This window comes from Carcharodon carcharias, chromosome 8 (genome assembly GCF_017639515.1).
Source record: "Carcharodon carcharias isolate sCarCar2 chromosome 8, sCarCar2.pri, whole genome shotgun sequence".
NCBI lineage: Eukaryota > Metazoa > Chordata > Chondrichthyes > Lamniformes > Lamnidae > Carcharodon > Carcharodon carcharias.
The window spans coordinates 65,686,332-65,709,628 of NC_054474.1; the positions used below are offsets into that span (position 1 = coordinate 65,686,332).

Here is a 23,297-nt window from a genome sequence, read left to right on the forward strand (position 1 = left end):
CCCAGCCACCTTCTAGTCTCAGCTAAATCTGGAAATGGGCAGGCTGGAGGCAGGTCAGGAAACATATTTTTCAAACATTAAACCTGCAGCAGACCCAAACTCACCCTTTTTTCTAAGGTTAAAATTCCCCTCTTTGTCTCTAGAGATCTCCCTCAAATAATCATCACACAGGGGATTGGCTTAAAAAAAATCATGAATTCATGGCATGGGGAGTGGGCATTGTCCTGCATAAACCCATGGGCTGGATTTTACATGGCACTGTGGTCCCCGCCCCCTCTGGCTACAAAGTCGGTAGGGAGCCCGCCCACAGGAAGAATGGCTGCCCAGCTGTGATATAATAGCCAACTGGCCTTCAATAGACTGGTGTTAGGATTTCTGTCCCTTAGGGCCAGGAAATCCTGGCTCGGAGAGCTGCCAGCCAATCGGATGACCAGCAGCATTTTATCCCAGCAGAGCCAGGTGAGAACAGTGGCCAATGCTGGAACTACAGACAGCCCCCAGTGGGGATCATCACTGGAGCCAGACAGCAACGTAAGAGAGGTGGAATTTCATCGGGGTCAGGCAAGCCCAGGCAAGGGTGGTTGGTTGGGGGGGGTGGTAAATAGGATGGGGGCTGGGTTGGTGTGTGGGTGCCTTTAATGGCACAGGGGATTTGCAAAGGTGGTTTCTTCCCCTCCACTTTGCCAACACCAGCCTACACAGCTAAAGGTGCTTGGCGCATGGGCCTTCATCTGCCTTGGGTAAAATAATATGCGGAGGTGGGCTGAAAACTCTTAAGTTAGGCTTCAAGTAGCCCAAGGGTGGACAGGCTGGTCGATGACTCCACCAACCCACATAAAATTTTATACAGGTCAGGGGGAGGGTGGACAAGTATTGGGCAAGATCTTGTGCTCTCCCCATGGCGAGTTTAGTGGTGGGGGGCATTTAATTATATAGGAGGGTGATGGGGGAGGGGTGGACCCCATCACCTTCCCAGCTCCACAGCGATTAAGTCCGTGGCAAAAAGGCCCAGACATGGCTTTCCCGCCCCGCCGCCAATTGAGGTCCTTAAGTGGGCAAGTAATGCCTAATTAAGGATCTCATCCCAGGTCTGCTGGTATTAACCAAGCAGTGAGCTTGCAAAGTTGCTTGCATGGCTAGCAAATCCTAGTGCGTTTGCTTGCCGGCGATTGGGGTGGAGTTTGGGGATTGGTTGGGGGGGGGGGGAGAGGGGTCTGGCAATAGGAGGCCCTGAGGCCCTCGTTAGAAGGCACTCAGTGTCTGACTGAGGGACCTGGCATGGGAAGGGGCGGGGGAACCGCTAAGAACCAATTCCCTATCCTTGCTGCACCCTCCCCTCCCGCCATCACTCACCTGTGGCTGAGATCCTGAGCCTCAGGTGGGTGTCACTCCAGCAGCAGCCTCCGCCTCCCCAGTGGCGCTGCCATTCAATAATGCTGCCAGCTTCTGATTAGCCGGCAGTTCCCAGCAGGTTGGTATTCCATCCCTAGAATCTTGATTCTGGGGAAAGGCCCGCCAATGGGCTGTCAAATGCCTAATTGGCATCTAATACTGGCGGGCCTTCCCAGAAAGAGGCTCTCACCAGATTTCCAGTTGGTGGCTGAGACCCTGTCACTGATGGAAGATTCCGCCCGTTGGTTTTACAAGCCTTCAAATCCACCAGAAGTGGATCAAAAAATCCAGCCCCATATATCTGGTCACTGATACCTGGATATTGAAGGCGTGAAACTTTTCCAGTTCATGAACTACATCATAATGAAAGGACTTAGATATTCACCTGATAACTCTATTGACTTTGGAGAAACCTACAAGCTGAAAGATTTGCAATGCCTTATCATTCTGATGTTCCTTTTCCCTTGGGAATGTGATAAAATTGTTTCTCTTGGTGAACTAAACATCAACGATCTGCTTGATGCAGCAGTGCACTGCAGATTGCGGCATCCTTGAATGACATGCGAACAAGAAATTGAGGTTGTCACCTTGGCTGCCACCAGCAACAGTAGAATTGTTAGAATGACTATTGTTGCATCATCACCTTCCTGCTGACCTTTAGCAAGCAAAAGCAGTTCTCTGGCAAGGCCCAGGTAACTGGATGTAAGCAGACTTCATTCTATGCAAAAGCATTCCTTTATTTCATCCTTTTCTGATGCCTCCAAAAAAAGAGCAGTACTGAATACTATGCACAATAGCTGTGACAAAAATTAAATTTGAAAGTAGCTCAGCTTTAAGAAACTATTGTGAAGGCCAGAACATGGTTGTGCTTTAACATGCATGTTCTATGGACAGGTGTTTAACACAGCAACACTGCCCATGTATAAAACTGGTAGAATTGAATAAGCACTCATTACCATTAAACTGTGAAAATGACTGTGAAAATGGATCTCTCAGTTGGAAAGCAATGGGAAATCAGCATGGACCCAGCAAAAATGGAACTTGTGCCATTTCGAGGCACTCAATTAGGCTGCCAGAATTCTCTTATAACTCTCAAACTCGACTGCTAGAAGATCTGAACTGCAGCCAGCAGCCATGTTTTTTGTTCCAAAATTACATTCTCCCCTAGTGTTACTGAACAATGACAACTTCAAATTCTCAAACCAAACCTCTGCACATAAGTGGAGTTTGTGGAACACACACAGGATAAAGTCACCATTAATTAATTACCACAAAGAACAGTAGAAGAGGCTTTCTAAGATAGATTCAATTTATTACCTAGAACAACATACAATGGTAAAGAGTAGTATCTCAGCCAGCTCTCCTCCAAAGCTTAATATTTTTCTCTCTCGCAGGACTCAAAACTAATGATATAGAAGTGTAAATCTGACAGTTATATGCTTTGGATATCCTCATGAAAAGAATTATTTATTATTCATGGTAATTCTAGATTAAGAATGGTAGGATTGGAGAAACACTACACGACAAAGAGCAGAAAAATGTAAGTAAACAGCATGTGAAGAAATATTAAATCGTTTACAGAAATATCAAATGCTAAATATGCTGATGTTGAAATAGATACTCAAAACGTGCCAAATATGAATATGAAATACAGATTACTACATCCAAATGTCTACACCCAGAATATTGATGATAGTTCTATAACACAAGATTCAATAAGAATTTCTGTTAACCTCCTGTTCCTGAAATTACATCATATTTGCAATAGTTGCAAATCATCAGGCAAGGTAATCTTTAAGAAAGAAAGGTTCTTTTTAAACTCAATTATACTGGTTGTCTGTTTTCCAAGTAGCAAAACTGCTCATTTTCTGTTTTACCTAGTGCATTATGCCTGGCAAATGATCCAAAGAACTCATTGACGATTGCAAGAGTGCCATCAGAAAGCAATTAGAAGTACCTTGACAGATGCTCAACCCAAGAGATATTTTCCTACAGTCATTGCATAATGTGTTTATCCGTAAGTAGATTTCCACAGCTTTTACAGCTGCAAGTACATTTAGATTAAAAAACAGACACTATTCACATGACAATATGGGATACAAGCAAAAATACACAAAATTGAAGTTATGATCGGTTAAAAGTTTAGTGATTATAAACGGGCATTTCCTATTCTGTGTTTGTTTCGTAATGCTGGCTACCACCTCACATGTGAGAATCTTACTTTATCACAATATGTCAGATAAAAGCAAAATGAGTAAAGGTTCGTTGTTGCATTATCAACTGTAGTTGACAGCCAGAAAAGCCAATGAAAATTACAAAATAAAAACTTCAGAAAGATCAGGAGGGATTCCATACATTTTCACTGTGGGTTTCCCCAATTAAATTGTAATCTGGACAATTTGCAAATGATCTTTCATTCATTCAGGCACCACCAGGCTCTCTGAATCACAATAAGCACTTTGCAGTTTCGATGGGAGACTAGTTAAGCAACAGCCTGACATGTGCCATCCTCACGGAATCATACCTTACAGATAATGTCCCAGACTCCACCGTCACCAGCAGGACAGACCTGCTGTGGTGGCAGCACAGTGGTAAACAGTCAGGAGGGAGTTGCCCTGGGAGTCTTCAACATCAACTCTGGACCTCATGAAGTCTCATGACATCAGGTCAAATTTGAGCAAGGAAACGTCCTGCTGCTTATCACGTACTGCCCTCCTTCAGCTGATAAATCAGTGTTCCTCCATGTTGACTATCACTTCGACGAAGCACTGAGGGTGGCAAGTGCGCAGACTGCTCTCTGGGTGCGGGACTTTAATGTCCACCACTAAGGGTGGCTCAGTAACACCAATACTGATCGAGCTGGTAGAGTCCTAAAAGACATAGCTGCTAGGCTGGGTCTGCGGCAGGTGGTGAGGAAACCAACAAGAGCGAAAGACATACTTGACCTCACCCTCACCAACCTGTCTGTCGCAGGTGCATCTGTCTTTGACAGTATCGGTATGAGTGATCACTGCACAGTTATTGTGCAGACGATACTCTCCATCGTGTTGTGTGGCACTACCATCATGCTAAATGGGTAGATTTCAAACAGATCTAGCAACTCAAGACTGGGCATCCATGAAGCACTGTGGGGCATCAGCAGCAGTAGAATTGTATTCGAACACAATCCGTAACCTTATGGTCCGGCATATCCCCCATTCTACCATTACCATCAAGCCAGAGGATCAACCCTGGTTCAATAAAGAGTGCAGGAGGGCATGCCAGGAACAGCACACCTAAAAATGAGGTGTCAACCTGGTGAAGCTATAAGGCAGGACTACTTGCATGCCAAACACCATAAGCAGCAAGTGATAGACAGAGCTAAGTGATCCCACAACCAATGGATCAGATATAATTTCTGCAGTCCTGCCACATCCAGTCACGAATGGTGGTGGACAATTAAACAACTCACTGGAGGAGGTATAAATATCCCCATCCACAATGATGGAGGAGCCCAGCACATCAGTGTAGAAGATAAGGCTGAAGCATTCGCAACAATCTTCAACCAGAAGTGCCGAGTGGATGATCCATCTCGGCCTCCTCCGGATCACAGATGTCAGTCTTCAGTCAACTTGATTATTCCAAGTGATATCAAGAAACAGTTGAAGGCGCTGGATAATGCAAAGGCTATGGGCCCTGACAACAATCCGGAAATAGTACTGAAGACTTGTGCTCCAGAACTTACCGCGCCCCTAGTCAAGATGTTCCAGTACAGCTTTAACACTGGCATCTACCCGGCAATGTGGAAAATTGCCCAGGTACGTCCTGTACACAAAAAGTAGGACAAATCCAACCTGGCCAATTACCACCCCATCAGTCTACTCGTGATCATCAGTAAAGTATTAGAAGGGGTCATCAACAGTGCTATCAAGCATCACTTGCTTAGCAATAACCTCCTCACTGAAGCCCAGTTGGGGTTCCGCCAAAGTCACTCAGCTCCTGAGCTCGTTACAGCCTTGGTTCAAACATGGACAAAAAATTTTAACTCCCGAGCTGAGGTGAGAGTGACTGCCCTTGACATCAAGGCAGCATTTGACTGAGTGTGGCATCAAGGAGCCCTAGCAAAACTGGAGTCAATGGGAATCAGGGGGAAAGGGAAAACTTTCTGCTGGTTGGAGTCATACCTAGAACAAAGGAAGATGGTTGTCAGTGTTGGAGGTCAGTCATCTCAGCTCCAGGACATCACTGCAGGAGTTCCTCAGGGTAGTGTTCTAGGGCCAACCATCTTCAGCTGCTTCAGCAATGACCTTCCTTCCATCATAAGGTCAGAAGTGGAGATGTTCTCTGATGATTGCACAATGTTCAGCACCATTCACGACTCCTCAGATACTGAAGCAGTCCATGTCCAAATGCAGCAAGACCTGGATAACATCCAGGCTTGGGCTGACAAGTGGCAAGTAACATTCACGCCACACAAGTATCAGGCAATGACAACCTCCAACTAGAGAGAATCCAACTATCGCCTCTGAATGTTCAATGGCATTATTATCACTGAATCCCCCACTGTCAACATCCTGGGGGTTACCATTGACCATAAACTGAATTGGACTATCCATATAAATACTGTGACTACAAGAGCAGGTCAGAGGCTAAGAATCATGCGACAAGTAACTCACCTCCTGACTCCCCACAGCCTGTTCACCATCTACAAGGCACAAATCAGGAGTCTGATGGAAAACTCCCACTTGCCTGGATGAGTGCAGCTCCTGAGAAGCTGGACTCCATCCAGGACAAAGCAGTCCGCTTGATTGGCACCATATCCACTACATTCACTCCCTCCACCACCGACGCACAGTAGCAGCAGTGTGCACCATCTACAAGATGCACTGCAGGACTTCACCAAGACTCCTTAGACAGCACCTTCCAAACCCATGACTACTACCACTAGAGGGACAAGGGCAGTAGATAGATGGGAACACCGCCACCTGGAAGTTCCCCTCCAAGTCACTCATCATCCTGACTTGGAAATATATCGCCGTTCCTTCACTGTCGCTGGGTCAAAATCCTGGAATTTCCTTCCTAACAGCACTGTGGGTGTACCTACCACCACATGGACTGCAGCAGTTCAAGAAGGCAGCTCACCACCACTTTCTCAAGGGCAAAGGTGGGTGGGCAATAAATGCTGGCCAGCCAGCGAAATACATTTTTGCATCAAAACCTACCTCATCACATGCAAATTCTGACCAGGTGCTGAGAGTGCCAGCATCCATAATATATAGCCCAGTAAGTTAGCACCTTTCAGAAATAGAAGAAAAGGTGCATGTATTTCTCATGGTTTTTGTAATCATTTAACGTTATATGGAAATGGGGAATCATTTGTGTTAGCCTTGTGGTAAAATGGACACCAGTGAATCTTAATCCCACACGTTTGGCAAATGTTAATGATTTTAAAAAAAAATGTACAGTTGATACCCCAAAACAGTATAATACTATGGAAAAGAGAAACGGAGATGGAAATTAGTTTTTAAAAATTGCTACCCGGCAATTATCAGGACAAGAAGTCATGAGGCAGACACATGTTTTCTGTGGAAAAATGTATGTCTGCTCTCAATCAAGCATCTGAGTCATAACCAAATGTCCAATGCCTGCTTTAAAATTTAAATGAAAACATATGCAACAATATCCAACGGCAATACAAGGGGAGTTTAATCCTTTCAGCTTATCTCTGCCAGAGTATTTGTACTGAAGTTACAGTGGGATCAACTGACACTTGCATGCTTTTTGCAAGTGGATCTAATATGTGTAAATATACATGGTTGAGTATGGAGGCAAGCTAACAAAAGTGAAGCCTAATTGTACTGTAAATAACCATAATGTATTGCTTTAGCAAGACTAATTCAATGCTATACTGTAATTATGCTCATTTTTATTTCATTCAGGTTAGAAGTCAGGGTACTAATATTAGCCTCAGTATCCTAGGGCTAGGAAGTGTGGGATGGATGGATAGGAGGTAGAATCAGTCAGGTTTCTCAATCCTGATGGTACCTAAAGGTTCCAGCTGGATTAAGTGTGTTTGTGGACAGTAGCATAGTGGTAATGTTACAAGACTAGTATTCCAGCTACCTTGATTAATGCTCTAAAGGCATAAGTTCAAATCCCACCATGCCATTTAAATTCAATGAGTTCATAGATCTAGAATCAGTAATGATAATTCTGAAACTACCAGATTGTCACAAAAACTCATCTGGTACTTCAGGGAATGAAATCTGCAGTCCTCACCCAATCTGGCCTACATGTGACTCCAGACGCATCCTCAAAACTGGACATCTATGAGGTGCTACGCACCATCAGCAGTAGTAGAATTATAGGAACAAAGGAAATAGGAACAGCAGTAGGCCATCCGGCCTGTCAAGCTTGCTCTGCCATTCAAACAGATCATGGTTGATCATCTGCCTCTTGTGCCATTTTCCCCACCATCATCATGAAGAGAATTTTCTCCCTGTTGGGGGGAGTTGTGGGGGAACGGGTACGAGCATGCATGTGGCCGATTGGTGCCCGTGATCGGCTGGGCACCGCCATTTTATTTTGGGGGGGGTGGGCCAATTAAGGCCCACCCAGCGTGATGTGCACCTGAAAGCGCTGAGCGCTCCCTGTGTGGGCCTGGGGAGAGTTGCCTGAGTTGGGGCCTGCGCTCTTTTGCACGCAGACATCACCCTGAGGCACAGAGCTGTCTCAGGGAGATTAGTTCAAGTTTAAAAATTTTAATTAAGGAAAAGAAAAATTTTTAGGACATGTCCTCTCATGTGAAAGTGTCACATGAGCTGAGACATGTCTACGAATTTTATTAAAAAAAATTTCAAATCTTTAAAAACCTTCATGAAACCTCATCCCGCGCGTGGATGAGGTTCCATGAAAAATGTGAAGGCCACCTGGGCTGTTCACCTGCCAACCTTAAGGTTGGACGGGCAGCTCGGTTTATTGTTTTAATTGATCGTTAACTGGCCTTAATAGGCCTTTGACAGTTCAGCGGGCGCGCAGCCGACTCGGGTGCACGCCCGCCAAACTGAAAATCTGAATGGCGCACGGTGACATCAGGAGGCACGCCCGATGTCACCACGTGTCATTTTACGTTCCTGTGAGCAGGCCCCGCCTCCACTCGCTGAGCCGAAGATTCTGCCCCATATCCCTTAATGTCATTAGTGTCCAGAAATCTATCAATTTCTGTCTTGAACATGCTCAATGACTGAGCTTCCACAGCCCTCTGGGGTAGAGGATTCCAACGATTTACCATTGGCTACGAGAAGAAATTCCTCCTCAACTCAGTCTTAAATAGCCAGCCCCTTATTCTTAGACTGTCCCCTGGTTCTAAACTCACCAGCCAGGGGAAACAGCCTATCGAAAGTTCTACCCTGTCAGGTCCTGTAAGGATTTTGTAAGTTTCAATGAGATCATCTCTCATTTTCTGAAGCTCTAGAGAATACAGGCCCAGCTTCCTCAATCTCTCATCATAAAACAATCCCGCCATCCCAGGGATTAATCTGGCGAACCTCCGTTACACTTCCTCTATGGCAAGTACATCCTTCCTTGGATAAGGAAACCAAAGAGGTACACAATACTCCAGATGCAGTCTCACCAAGGCTCTATACAATTGCAGCAAGGCATCTTTACTCCTGTACTCAAATCCCCTCACGATGAAAGCTAAAATACTAGTTGCCTTCCTCACTGCTTGCTGCATCTGGTGCTAGCTTTTAGTGACTCATGAACAGGACACCCAGATCCCTTTGGACAACAACCTCTCACCATTTAGTAAATACTCTACCTTTGTGTTTTACCTACCAAAGTGAATAACTTCACACATCCACATTATATTTCATCCACCATGCTCTTGCCCATTCACTTAGCCTGTCCAAATCCCCTTGAAGCCTCTTTGCATCTTCCTCACAATTCAAATTCCCACCTAGTTTGTGTTATCAGCAAACATGGAAATAGAACATTTAGTCCCCAAATCCAAATCATTTATATTGGTTGTGAACAGCTGTGGCCCAAGCACTGATCCTTGCGGTAACCCACTAGTAACAAACAGCCTTCCATCCTGACAATGACCCGTGTTTCCTACTCTCTGTTTTCTGTCTGTTACCCAATTCTCAATCCATAGCAGCATACCACCCTCAATCCCATGTGCTCTAATTTTGTTTACTAACCTCACATGTGGATGCACAACAGCCACTGGTTCTCCTTTATCTATGCCACAAGTAACATCCTCACATACCTAAAGAAGCTTTTACAGTCCATCTTCATGTTACTCGCTAGCTTGCATTCATATCGTCTTTTCAGTTTCTTGGTCATCCTTCGCTGGATTCTGAACTGCCCTCAATCTTTACACATACCACATTTCCTGGCAACATTATAAGCCATTTCCTTTAATCTAATGCACTGTTTAACTTCTTTTGTTAGCCTCTTTTGTATTTAACCACAATCTGTAACCTCAAGGCCCGACATATCCCTCACTCTACCATTATCATCAATTGAGAGGAACAATGCTAGTTCAATAAGGAGTTCAATAAGGAGTTAGGGTTAGGAAAGCATTCAATTTGAGCTAAGAAACAATAGAGGCACAATTACATTAGTGTGTGTGTTCTATTGGCCACCAACTAAAGGGAAAGGTATAGAGAAACAAATTTGCAAATAAATTATAGGGAGGTGAAAAAATCTATCATGTAGTTATAATGGAGGAGTTTAATTATTCTAACATAGGCTGGAATAATAATGTTCAAGAGTATTTTCTAAATCAGTATGCTTCCAGCCCACCAAGGAAGGGGGCATTGCTGTATCTGGTTCTGTATGGGGAATGAGGTGGGTTAAGAGAATAAAAAGACTGTAGGGGAACAGTCAGGGAAAAGAGATCACAGTATCATAAGGTTTGGATTAGCTATGGAAAGGACACGGACCTACTGAGGGCAAATATAACTATGTGGGGCAGGACCAATTACAGTGGGATGAGAATGGATTTGGCTCAAGTAAATTGGAAACAAAAAATGGCAGAAGAAAAACTGTTAAGGAACAAAGGACTGCTTTTAAAGGGGAGATGGTTTTGGTTATAGACAAGGTACATTCCCACAAGGGGGAAAGGTAACACAAAAAACAACAAAGCTCCCCAGATGAATAAAGAAATAGAAAGTAAGATGAAGCAAAATATACAAGTGAGAATCAGGCTGAATATAAAATGTTCAGATGGAAATAATAAGAAAAAACAAAGTGAGAGTATGAGAAGAGACTGGCAGCTAACATAAAAGGGAATCCAGAAGTCTTCCATTGGCATATAGATAGCAAAAGGGTAATAAAGGAAGGGATGGGGCCAAAATGTGAAGCAATGCATGGCAGGAGAGGGCATGGCTCATTAGTAAATAAGTACTTTGCATATGTCTTTACCAAGGAAGAAGTTGCATCTAGATCATAGTGAAACAGTAGGTAGTTAAAACAGTGGATAGATTAAAAATTGATGACAGAAGGTATTGAAAGACTGGCTGTACTTACAAGTCACCAGGACCAGATGAGATGCATCCAAGGATATGAAGGGAAGTATGGATGGAAATTGCAGACATTGGCCATAATCTGCCAATCCTCTTTAGATGCAAGGGTAGTCCCAGAGGTGTGGCAAACTGCAAATTTTGCACCCTTGTTTAAAAAAGGAAGTAAGGATAAGCTCAGCAACCTCAGGCCAGCCAGTTTAACTTTGGTGGTGGGAAAGATTTTAGAAATGATAATCAAGGACAAAAATAACAGCCAATTAGACAAATGAACAATTAATTAAGGAAAGCCAGGACGGATTTTTTTATAGGCAAACTGTGTCTAATTAACTTGATTTGAGTTTTTTGATGAAGTAGCAGATGGTTGAAGAGGATAATACAGTTGATGTGGTGTACACAGCCGTCCAAATAATATTTGACGAAGTACCAGATAACAGGCCTGTCAACAAAGTCAAAATCCATGGAATTAAAGGGACATAGATACAAAGTTGACTGAGTGGCAAGAAACAGAGAGTAGTGTTGAATGATTCTTATTTTTTGGACAAGCAGAAGGTGTTTAGTGGGTTCCACAGGGGTCAGTACTAGGACCACTGGTTTTCTCGATCTATATTAATGACCTTGAGTTAGGTGTGCAGGGTACAATTTCAAAATTTGTTAATGACACGAAACTTGGAAGTTTTGTGAACTGTGAGGAGGATAGTGATGGATTCCAGGAGGACATAGACAGTCTGATGGAATAGGCAGCCATGTGGCAGATGAAATTTAACAGAGAGGAGTGTGAAGTGAAACATTTTGGTTGGAAGAATAAGGAGAGACAATATAAAATAAAGAATACATTTCATAAGGCGATGCAGGAGCAGAGGGACATGGGTTGTATGTGCACAAATCTTTGAAAGTAGTAGCACAGGTTGAGAAAGTGGTTAATGAGGAATACGGATCCTGGGCTTTAGAGATAGAGGCATATATTACAAAACCAAGGACATTATGGTGAACTTTCATAAAACACTGGTTGAACCTCAATTGGAGAATGGTGCCCAATTCTGGGGTAGCACACTTTAGGAAGGATGTGAAGGCTTTAGAGAGGGTGCAGAAAATGTTTGCAAGATTGGTTCCAAGATGGAGGACCTTCAGTTACATGGATAGATTGCAGAAACTAGGGCTTTTCTTGTTGGAGAGAAAGTGGAGAGAAGATTTGATAGTGTTGTTTGAAATCATGAGGGGTGCAGACAGAGTAAATAGGAACAAACTGTCCCCAACTTGCAAAGTTCACAAACCAGAGGACACCGATTTAAGGTGAATGAAGGCAAAAGAACCAATGGTGACATGAAGAAAAGCTTTTTTACACAGCAAGTGTTTAGGATCTGGAATGCACTGCCTGAAGGTGTGATGGAGGCAGATTCAATAGAGGTTTTCAAAAGAGAACTGGATAATTATCTTCAGAGAAAAAAATTGCAGGGTTATGGGGAAAGGGTGGGGAGAGAGACAAATTGAGTTGCACTTGCAGAGAGCTGGTATGGACATGAAGGGCCACAGGGCTTTCTTTGGTATGGAACCATTCTATGATACTATGCCAGAAACAGCACCAGGCATACCTAAAAATTAAGTGCCAAACTGGTGAAGTTACAATATAGGACTCCAGGCATGCTAAATAGTGGAAGCAGCCATAGTGACACAGCTAAATGGATCCCACAAACAAGGGATCAGATCAAAGCTCTGCAGTCCTGCCATATCCAATTGTGAATGGTGGTGAAAAATTAAATAACTAATCAGACAACAAAGTCCCAGAAACACTTGCATTTTCAACAATGGGAGAGCCCTGCACACCAGTGCAAAAGACAAGGATAAAGCATTTGCATCATCTTCAGCTAGTAGAGTCGAGTCAAGAATTCATGGTTCAGGTGAGGTGAGAATGACTGCCCTTGACACCAAGGCAGTATTTGACTGAGTGTGGCATCAAACTGCCCTAGCAAAATGAAGTCAATGGGAACACAAATCTGCAATTTTGTTTGTATCCACACAGCGAGTGGATAGCACTTGGAATGCACTGCCTGAGAGTGTGGTGAGGTGGGCTCAATTCAGGCATTCAAGAAGGAATTAGATGATTATTTGAAAAGGAACAATGTGCATGGTTACGGGGAAAGGGCAGGAGAATCACACTAGATGAAATGCTCATTCGGAGAGCTGGTGCAGACACAATGGGCTGAATGGCCTCCTCCTGTGCTGTAACAATTTTGTGAATCAAGAGATAAACTCTCCACTGGTTGGAATCATACCTAGCATAAAGAGAGATGGCTGTGGTTGTTAAAGGCCAATCATCACAGCCCCAGTTTACCATTGCAGGAGTTCATCAGGATAGTGTTCTAGGCCCAACCATATTCAGCAGCTTAATCTATGACTTCTCCTCCATCATGATGTCAGATGTGGAGATGTTCGCTGTTGATTGCTCAAATCAAATGTGACTCTTCAGATACTAAAGCAGTCCATATCCATATGCAGCAAGACTTGGTCAACATTTAGGCTTGGGTTGACAAGTGGCAAGTAATATTTGCACCATATAAGTGCCAGGTAATCATCATTTCCAATATGAGAGAGGCTAACCATCTCACCTTGTTATTTGACAACATTACTATTGCTGAAGCGCCCACCATCAAATTCTGGGGGCTTACCATTGACCAGTAACTGAACAGAACCAGCCATATAAATACTGTGGCTACAAGAGCAGGTCAGGCGTAGGGAATTCTGCAGGAATTGGCTTTGCTTCCGTCTCCTCAAAGCCTGTCCATCATCTATAAGGCACAAGTCAGGAATGCGACGTCATAATCCCCACTTGCCGGGATGAGTGCAGCTCCAGTAACACTCAAGAAGCTCAAAATCATCCAAGTCAAAGCAGCCTGCTTGATTGGTTCCCTATCCATCACCATAAACCTTCAATCCCTCCATAAACCGGCGGAGACTGCCGAAGTGTACCACTTACAAGATGCAGTGCAGCAAGTTGCCAAGGCTCCTTCAACAGCCCTTACAAACCTGTGACCTCTATGCCTAAAAGGCAGGGCAGCAGGCCAAAGGAAACACCACCAACTGTGAGTTCCCTTCCAAGTCACACACCATCCTGACTAGGGGCTAGATTGCTGTTACTTCACTATCACTGGGTTAAAATCCTGGAACTCCATTCCTAACAGCACTGTGGGCGTACCTAAACAACATGACTTGCAGTTCGAGAAGGTGGTTTACCACAATCTTCTCAAAGGCAATTAGGGATGGGCAATAAATGTTGGCTATACTAGTGATGCTTACATTCTGTGAACAAATAAAGAAAATGAACCAGGTGAGCATGGTTTTGTGCTCAGCTAAGACATCCTCTTTGATAAAATAGCCTGTTGAAGCTCACTGTCTAGGTTAAGGTATGAAGAATGACCACTTAAGGGAGATATTGAGGCTGCTACTATATTTGGAGCTGCATTCTGACAAAAGGCATTTCTTTCGGGAAAGGAAAGTGGGGGTGGGCAGTGGAAGTGGTTGATTTTTTTAAGAACGGTATCCCAGTAGTGGTAGAGCCAATTCAAACAAACTTCAAATGTACCACAAGCAATATACAATCCACCCTTCTCTGGAGCAATATTGGAGAGGATGTGGTCAGACAGTCATATTTCAGCATATCTCTGGTCATGTCCTTGATCAAACCACATTCTGGGAATGATCTGGGATAGCACAATGTGGCCAATATTGAGATCTCGTCAGACCCATGCTCTTGCCTACTGGACCTGTCCCCAGAGATGCCTGGATCACCTGAGGTTCAGATTAGCACAACTCTAATTAATGGAATGATACAGGAGGGAGCCATGTGACTTATCATGCCTGTACTGGCTCTTTGATAGAGCTATTCATAAGTAAATAGTTTTGCGCTCTACAAAATCTCGGTTGCTTGTGGAAAATCAAATTAGAAAACTGAAGGCAGAAGTGCAGTTCACCAAGCACAATGTTGTGTCTAATATTGGCCAATAGTCATATCATAGTCAAAAGGCAATATTGCAAAATATGTATTGCAGGGATTATTTGTCACCATCATTTAAATTACAAAACATATTTGCCAAAAATAACCCTAAAGCTACTTACTAAACACTCAAAACTTAAACAGACTGGGCAAAGTCCCATTGTTGGGTGTTTTATTGTTCTGAAGCACTTTTAGAATTATTCTACTGACATTTTCACTTTTGTGACAAACATGTCTGTAACTTTTACTTCTTATTGATAACATTTTCTTCAAAGCAATGGTGTTAGTTCTAGCAGATTTAACACTTTCTGCACCCAATGTCAACAACTTTTATTTATGCCGGGCCTGCAACATAAAATAAACTTCACAGAGGTGTAATCAACAAATTGATGCTGTACCAATGGGGATGGTAGGAGAGGTGACCAAAAGTTTGGTCTTAATTAACTACTCCCACATCAGAAATAGCATTGACCAGCTGCAAAATAATGCTTCTTCTTTGTCTCAATACTAACTTCAGAAAAACACCCCCTTCTTATTCAGTGCATTTTTCTTCCACTTCATGCATCAGTTATCTTAATGGCCTCTCTGAATGATTTAAAGCCAGTGCCAAATTTTGAACTATTGTTTTAAATAGTAACCAGGTATCCATTCTTCAATAGATGGGAAAATCCTTTCTCCCGGTGTGACACTGAGCCATTCTGATTAGGCAAGTTCCTGATTTGATTTGTGCTGATGTAGCTGAGTTCACTTTGTACTTGCAGGGGTGATGTTAGAATGAACCTCAGCCGTGTTTCATCAGTTAGTGTTCACATTTCTATCTTCATTCAAAGATGAAAGAAAGTTTTTTTTTGAGATACTGTAGGCATGTGACACCTGTGGAACTATACTACTGCATAAGTCTTCGAGAAAGAAGAGGGGAAAATCTGAAAAAAATACATCAATGCATTCACCTGATGAAACAGTGAAAGTTATCACATAATAACTGAAAATGTACAACTTTTCAAAAGCTGTGTGTGGTAGCTATAATTCTAAATTTTAATAAAGAATAATACAATGAAGTTACACATCACAATTCTGAAGCAGCACTGATCACAAAGTGTAAATGAACCTGATACCTTGCATTCTGGTGGTAATTCTCTGATTTTCCTCAGGATTCTAAACAATATGCATTGATAAATGTGGAGACATTTTTAAGTAAGTTATCATTCCCCTTGGAATACTTCTAAACAACAATCAGAACTAACAGCAATTACTCAGTTGTTTAATTTGTGTGCACCTGTATTTTTTGCAAAATCACTTTGAAGCAATGCATAAATGAAACTTAAGTGCAGTAGGCATTGTTTGAGTGAAATTTGGTATTCAAAACCTATGAGCAATCAAACAGTAAAAGCAATCTCATCCTTGCTCTACCACAACTTCCTCTTTTCTACCTATTTCCTCATCATACACCATTTGTATAAAATCAGTCCATGATCATATTCGGCTATTATACCGTCTTTCAATTCCAGTCCAAAGTACAGTTTCAAAACACAATTCAATGGCTCATGTACAACAACAATTTTGTGTAAAGTGATGTGAAAGGAAAATTGTGGACTCAGTGATAACATGTGAGGCAGACAGCTCTAAGTAACTTCTTGGATTAAGTGTAGTTTCAAATCCATTGCTGTTGAATAACCCTCTTACAGGCCACTTGTTTTCTCCAGTCAGGATGTGGTACCGTAAAATCACATTCCAGCTATTTTTTGTTTGCTATTTAGGTTTTTAAAAAGACTAATTACACAATGAGATTGGCAAGCATTTACAATTGGACATATGCCACAAAATGTTTTGATTATTCTGAACTGAGAAATTTACCAGCCAAGTTGTTTTGTGCCAGTGAAAGGGTTAATAGATGATTACTAGAATAACAGTGCACCTATATTAAGATTGTAAAAAATAAACCTTCTTTTGTAGGTAGCAGCTTTTTGAGTGAACCTTACCAAGAAGAAAGTTGAATGCAGTGAAAGAACATTTTCAGTCCCAAATTAATCCATTTGTAATCAACAATACAAAGGTACTGAGCATGCATGAACCACACCGCATTTAGCATTAAGCTGGCCCCATCCACTGCCAATCAGCTGGCTGCATGGTCCAAAATCATTACAGTTTAAGACCATCCAGCAATGTTAAGGATCATTTAAATTATGGCCAAGCGAGTTTCTCTAATACCTCTCTTTAGAAACGAAGTCGTTCTCTGGATTATTGCAAGCCCTAATGAAGGAAAACGAATGAAAGTACACATGAGGAAAATGAAATCATTTTTAAAAAGGTTTTGAACTGAGATGTTGAGAAAGTGAATTATACGCAATGGAGGAGAATTTACCCTATGTGTGTATAATTTACGGAATACTGGAATGTAAAATGCATAGCCTGTTTTGTCGATCTATTCATTTGATACATTAAAAAGCCCATTTATTGTACATACAAGAGTTACACAAAAACCATGTTAACTTTTTTCTCTATCAATGGTATTATGAAACACTTCTTAAGGGAATATTAATTTTAATTCATGTCAATGACCTACATGCGCTCTAAACACATCAGGATTGAGTTTCAAATGACCAGTCAGAAGAATGCAACATGGGAACATGCATCTAGTATAAAGGTTTGCACTACTGTAGTATCAATATTATTTTCTTTTGCTATCAGATTAGCTTTCATTTATGTTTGAATGATTCATCTCAGTAGAATTGTGGATTTATTTAAGAATTTTATGTTGCTTTGCTTTATAGTTTTAGTGCTTTTCTGTGGTTTGATTCTTCTGTTGGCGTGAATGACATGGTTGGTCACTTCACTTCTAAAGTATGGAGAAAATGATATATTTTTCAAATTACATCACAATCTGCTGAGATTACAAACCAGTATATTTCTGTTTTCCGAATGTTGCAAATGTATTTGATCATAAGGCAAAGAACCTTGTCAATGAATCCTTGCCATGAAGTCTTTAATGGGGGAAACATTCACCATTACCCACAGATGGTAATGTGATAGTGTAGATTATTGATTTCCATCTCATTAATTTCAATGAGATGATACTCAGGAAGGTTCTACAATGGGAGGTCCATCTGGTACTCCACATTACCCCGATGTCTTTAAGAAAATGAACATAATTCCTCATTGGATAGTATCCACCCTGACTCCTCAGATTGGGGTGGCCCATTCTGAGGCCTCCACATGGTTGAATTCCTCCCCTACTTCAATTTCCCATGTGGTCATATTCAACCATAACATTTCATCGTGCAGTGTTAAACACAGATGGAAGGTTGTTAATAAGTTTCCCATCAGATGTTTCACCACCATCACCCCTCCCCAACCCCTACCCGCCTCCCACCCCGCTTTAGTGTATTATACAATTTCAAATGTTTGTTATGTGGTTTCTTTGGAGCATCTATAGGAATTCTCGCCAGAATTTTGTTCCTATTTATTCTTAATATGTATATAAATGTCTATATATATAAACCACTGAATCAGTGCATTTGGGAGCCTCACTTCAAGCTGGGGTTGGAAGGTGATTGCATTACCCTGGTGCTTAACCTAGATTGCAATTCAGAAGAGGAAACTGACCAGGAAGAGGAAACATTATTCTTCCTCACTCCAGTCAGGTCACACCCTGAGTCTGGGTTTTCACAAGGAAACTGCAAAATTTATTTGCACCACAATTGTTACATAAATGCACACAGAGACTACCTCGACAATACAAAATGAAGCAACTGAAACCCAGCAAACACATAATGGGAACACAAAGCACATATAGCTCTAAAACCCAATAATATCTCCTAACCCAGGTTTCATTGTAGCTTTTGATTGTATACATATAACTTATTGGATCGCTCAGAGTTTTATTTGTGTTGCTAAGGCTGGATAAGCACTACCCATCTTGGATCTAGATGTTCTGATAATTTGTTACATGCCTATCCTGTCCAGAAATTCTATCACGCTTTGTCACAGATTGCCTTCAATTTGCAGGAATGGCTACCATTTTAAGGCATGCTTCAAAGCACTTATGAGAATTATCATTCCCCATAGCATTGTTGAGAAAACAGCCTTCAATTAGTGTATGAAGCGGTGATGTATTTCTTTTTGCATTCGATGACAAATCACCTTTTCCAATCTCTTCCCAAGATCTGTTCCTTAGCCGAGAATTTTTTTTGTTATTTGACCTCCTTGAGAGATTGGAGTACAATGTGTTCAGAATATCTGGAACAGGATCACAGAACCTTTGGAATAGTGCTTTCCATTTAAATAGCAGAAACTTTCTTTTACTATTTTACAAGTCATTATTGACTCTTCCTTGACTGAACTAGGGCGGGCGAAAAGACAGTAACCACCACCTAGAAGAGCAGGTGAAAAGAGGACCCGGAGGCAGTAACCACTACCTAGAAGAGCTATCCAATTCAAAACAGTCCAGTCTGTGGCTCCAGAGCAGAACGACCACATTCTGAGAGAAATCAAAGAGGACATCATAGGAAAACTGATAAGTGGTTGGTTGGTGAATATTTTGTTCATTTATCTTCAAAACTCATGTAATTTATTAGTAATTGTAAAGTTCTATTAGATACAGTAAGGTTGACTAGCTGTAGTAAAGGTTATTGGGAGTAGCAGTGTTTTATTAATTATAAATTAATTAACACATAATAAAGATGGCACTGCAGGTGATGTGTGGCAACTGAAAAATGTGGGGTTTCCAGGACACCAGGGCGATCCAGAGCAAACACGTCTGCAGTAAGCATCTGCGGCTTGAGGAGCTTCAGTTCAGTCATTGGGATGGAGGCTGAGCTGGGGAGGGGGAAAGTTACTTAGCCACTTTGTAACAGGAGGCAGTCACATCCCTTAGGATAGTGTCTTTTGATTTGGTCAGTGGTCAGGGACGGCAAGGCATGACTGCGGGCGATCCAGGTATGGGAACCCAGAAGGTAGAAGTAGAGGAGCCTCAGCCTTTGCAATTGTCCAATAGGATCAAGGATCTTGGGCAAAAACAGAATTACCTGGAAAAACTCAGCAGGTCTGGCAGCATCGGCGGAGAAGAAAAGAGTTGACGTTTCGAGTCCTCATGACCCTTCGACAGAACTTGAGTTCGAGTCCAGGAAAGAGCTGAAATATAAGCTGGTTTAAGGTGTGTGTGTGGGGGGCGGAGAGATAGAGAGACAGAGAGGTGGAGGGGGTTGGTGTGGTTGTAGCGACAAACAAGCAGTGATAGAAGCAGAATATCAAAAGATGTCAACAACAATAGTACAATAGAACACATAGGTGTTAAAGATAAAGTTGGTGATATTATCTAAACGAATGTGCTAATTAAGAATGGATGGTAGGGCACTCAAGGTATAGCTCTAGTGGGTTTTTTTTTTTATTTTATATAATGGAAATAGGTGGGAAAAGGAAAATCTTTATAATTTATTGGGAAAAAAAAAAGAGAAGGGGGAAACAGAAAGGGGGTGGGGATGGGGGAGGGGACTCACGACCTAAAGTTGTTGAATTCAATATTCAGTCCGGAAGGCTGTAAAGTCCCTAGTCGGAAGATGAGGTGTTGTTCCTCCAGTTTGCGTTGGGCTTCACTGGAACAATGCAGCAAGCCAAGGACAGACATGTGGGCAAGAGAGCAGGGTGGAGTGTTAAAATGGCAAGCGACAGGGAGGTTTGGGTCATTCTTGCGGACAGACCGCAGGTGTTCTGCAAAGCGGTCGCCCAGTTTACGTTTGGTCTCTCCAATGTAGAGGAGACCACATTGGGAGCAACGAATGCAGTAGACTAAGTTGGGGGAAATGCAAGTGAAATGCTGCTTCACTTGAAAGGAGTGTTTGGGTCCTTGGACGGTGAGGAGAGAGGAAGTGAAGGGGCAGGTGTTGCATCTTTTGCGTGGGCAAGGGGTTGTGCCATAGGAGGGGGTTGAGGAGTAGGGGGTGATGGAGGAGTGGACCAGGGTGTCCCGGAGGGAGCGATCCCTACGGAATGCCGATAAGGGGGGTGAAGGGAAGATGTGTTTGGTAGTGGCATCATGCTGGAGTTGGCGGAAATGGCGGAGGATGATCCTTTGAATGCGGAGGCTGGTGGGGTGATAAGTGAGGACAAGGGGGACCCTATCATGTTTCTGGGAGGGAGGAGAAGGAGTGAGGGCGGATGCGCGGGAGATGGGCCGGACACGGTTGAGGGCCCTGTCAACGACCGTGGGTGGAAAACCTCGGTTAAGGAAGAAGGAGGACATGTCAGAGGAACTGTTTTTGAATGTAGCATCATCAAAAACAGTTCCTCTGACATGTCCTCCTTCTTCCTTAACCGAGGTTTTCCACCCACGGTCGTTGACAGGGCCCTCAACCGTGTCCGGCCCATCTCCCGCGCATCCGCCCTCACTCCTTCTCCTCCCTCCCAGAAACATGATAGGGTCCCCCTTGTCCTCACTTATCACCCCACCAGCCTCCGCATTCAAAGGATCATCCTCCGCCATTTCCGCCAACTCCAGCATGATGCCACTACCAAACACATCTTCCCTTCACCCCCCTTATCGGCATTCCGTAGGGATCGCTCCCTCCGGGACACCCTGGTCCACTCCTCCATCACCCCCTACTCCTCAACCCCCTCCTATGGCACAACCCCTTGCCCACGCAAAAGATGCAACACCTGCCCCTTCACTTCCTCTCTCCTCACCGTCCAAGGACCCAAACACTCCTTTCAAGTGAAGCAGCATTTCACTTGCATTTCCCCCAACTTAGTCTACTGCATTCGTTGCTCCCAATGTGGTCTCCTCTACATTGGAGAGACCAAACGTAAACTGGGCGACCGCTTTGCTGAACACCTGCGATCTGTCCGCAAGAATGACCCAAACCTCCCTGTCGCTTGCCATTTTAACACTCCACCCTGCTCTCTTGCCCACATGTCTGTCCTTGGCTTGCTGCATTGTTCCAGTGAAGCCCAACGCAAACTGGAGGAACAACACCTCATCTTCCGACTAGGGACTTTACAGCCTTCCGGACTGAATATTGAATTCAATAACTTTAGGTCGTGAGTCCCCTCCCCCATCCCCACCCCCTTTCTGTTTCCCCCTTCTCTTTTTTTTTTTCCCAATAAATTATAAAGATTTTCCTTTTCCCACCTATTTCCATTATATAAAATAAAAAAAAAACCCACTAGAGCTATACCTTGAGTGCCCTACCATCCATTCTTAATTAGCACATTCGTTTAGATAATATCACCAACTTTATCTTTAACACCTATGTGTTCTATTGTACTATTGTTGTTGACATCTTTTGATATTCTGCTTCTATCACTGCTTGTTTGTCGCTACAACCACACCAACCCCCTCCACCTCTCTGTCTCTCTATCTCTCCGCCCCCCACACACACACCTTAAACCAGCTTATATTTCAGCTCTTTCCTGGACTCGAACTCAAGTTCTGTCGAAGGGTCATGAGGACTCGAAACGTCAACTCTTTTCTTCTCCGCCGATGCTGCCAGACCTGCTGAGTTTTTCCAGGTAATTCTGTTTTTGTTTTGGATTTCCAGCATCCGCAGTTTTTTTGTTTTTATTTTTGTTTTTATCAAGGATCTTGGGGCCTGTATGGATGAAAGTGGTGGCTACAGTAGATGAGCAAACTGGTCATTGTGCCATAGTATAGGAAGCCATTCAAGTGGGGGGAGCTAATAGGAATGTAGCAGTTGTTGGGGACAGTATAGTCAGAGGGATAGACACAGTTCTCTGCAGCTGAGGGCAGGAGTTCAGATGGCTGTGTTGCCTGCTCAGTGCCAGGTTTCGGGGCATCTGCTCTGGGCTGGAGTGGAACTTGCAGGGGGAGGATCCAGTGGTTGTGGTCCACATAGCTACCAATGACATACGTAGAACTAGGAAAGAGATTCTCCTGATGGATTATGAATAGCTAGGGGCTAAATTAAAAAGCAGAACCTCAAAGGTAATTATCTCTGGATTACTACCTGAGCCACAAGCAAATTGGCAAAGGGTAAATCAGATTAGAGAGTTAAATGTGTAGCTCAAAGATTGGTATGTTTGAAATGGGTTTCAATTCATGGGGCACTGGCACCAGTACTGAGGAAAATTGGAGCTGTACAGTTGGGATAGTCTTCACCTGATCCGTGCTGGGATGAGTATTCTGGTGAGTCATATAACTAGGGCAGTAGAGAGGGCTTTTGAGACAGTTTCTTATAGCAGCGTGTTTTAGCATCAACAAGAGAGCAGGATGTACTAGCTCTGGTAATGTGCAATGAGACAGGGCTAATTAATGGCCTAATAATCAAGGCACCCCTAGGTAGCAGTGATCATAACATAATCAAATTTCACATTCAGTTTGAGGGAGAGAAGAGACTAGTGTTTTAAATTTAAATAAGGGCAATTATGAAGGCATGAAGACAGAGCTGATTAAAGTG

At 42.9% G+C, this 23,297-nt stretch overlaps 1 protein-coding gene across 3 annotated transcripts in view; it reads right to left on the reverse strand.

Moving 5' to 3' along the window:
- The window catches only part of sh3pxd2b (SH3 and PX domains 2B), a 306,057-nt gene that overhangs the window by 52,011 nt on the left and 230,749 nt on the right, over positions 1–23,297 (reverse strand). For 2 of the 3 annotated variants that reach the window (XM_041193213.1, XM_041193212.1), the window contains exon 7: positions 17,098–17,139. The exons of the other annotated variant lie outside the window; for it this stretch is intronic. In XM_041193213.1, the coding sequence (XP_041049147.1) occupies positions 17,098–17,139 (42 nt within the window). The remainder of the gene's footprint in view (positions 1–17,097; positions 17,140–23,297) is intronic. 3 annotated transcript variants of the gene reach the window in all.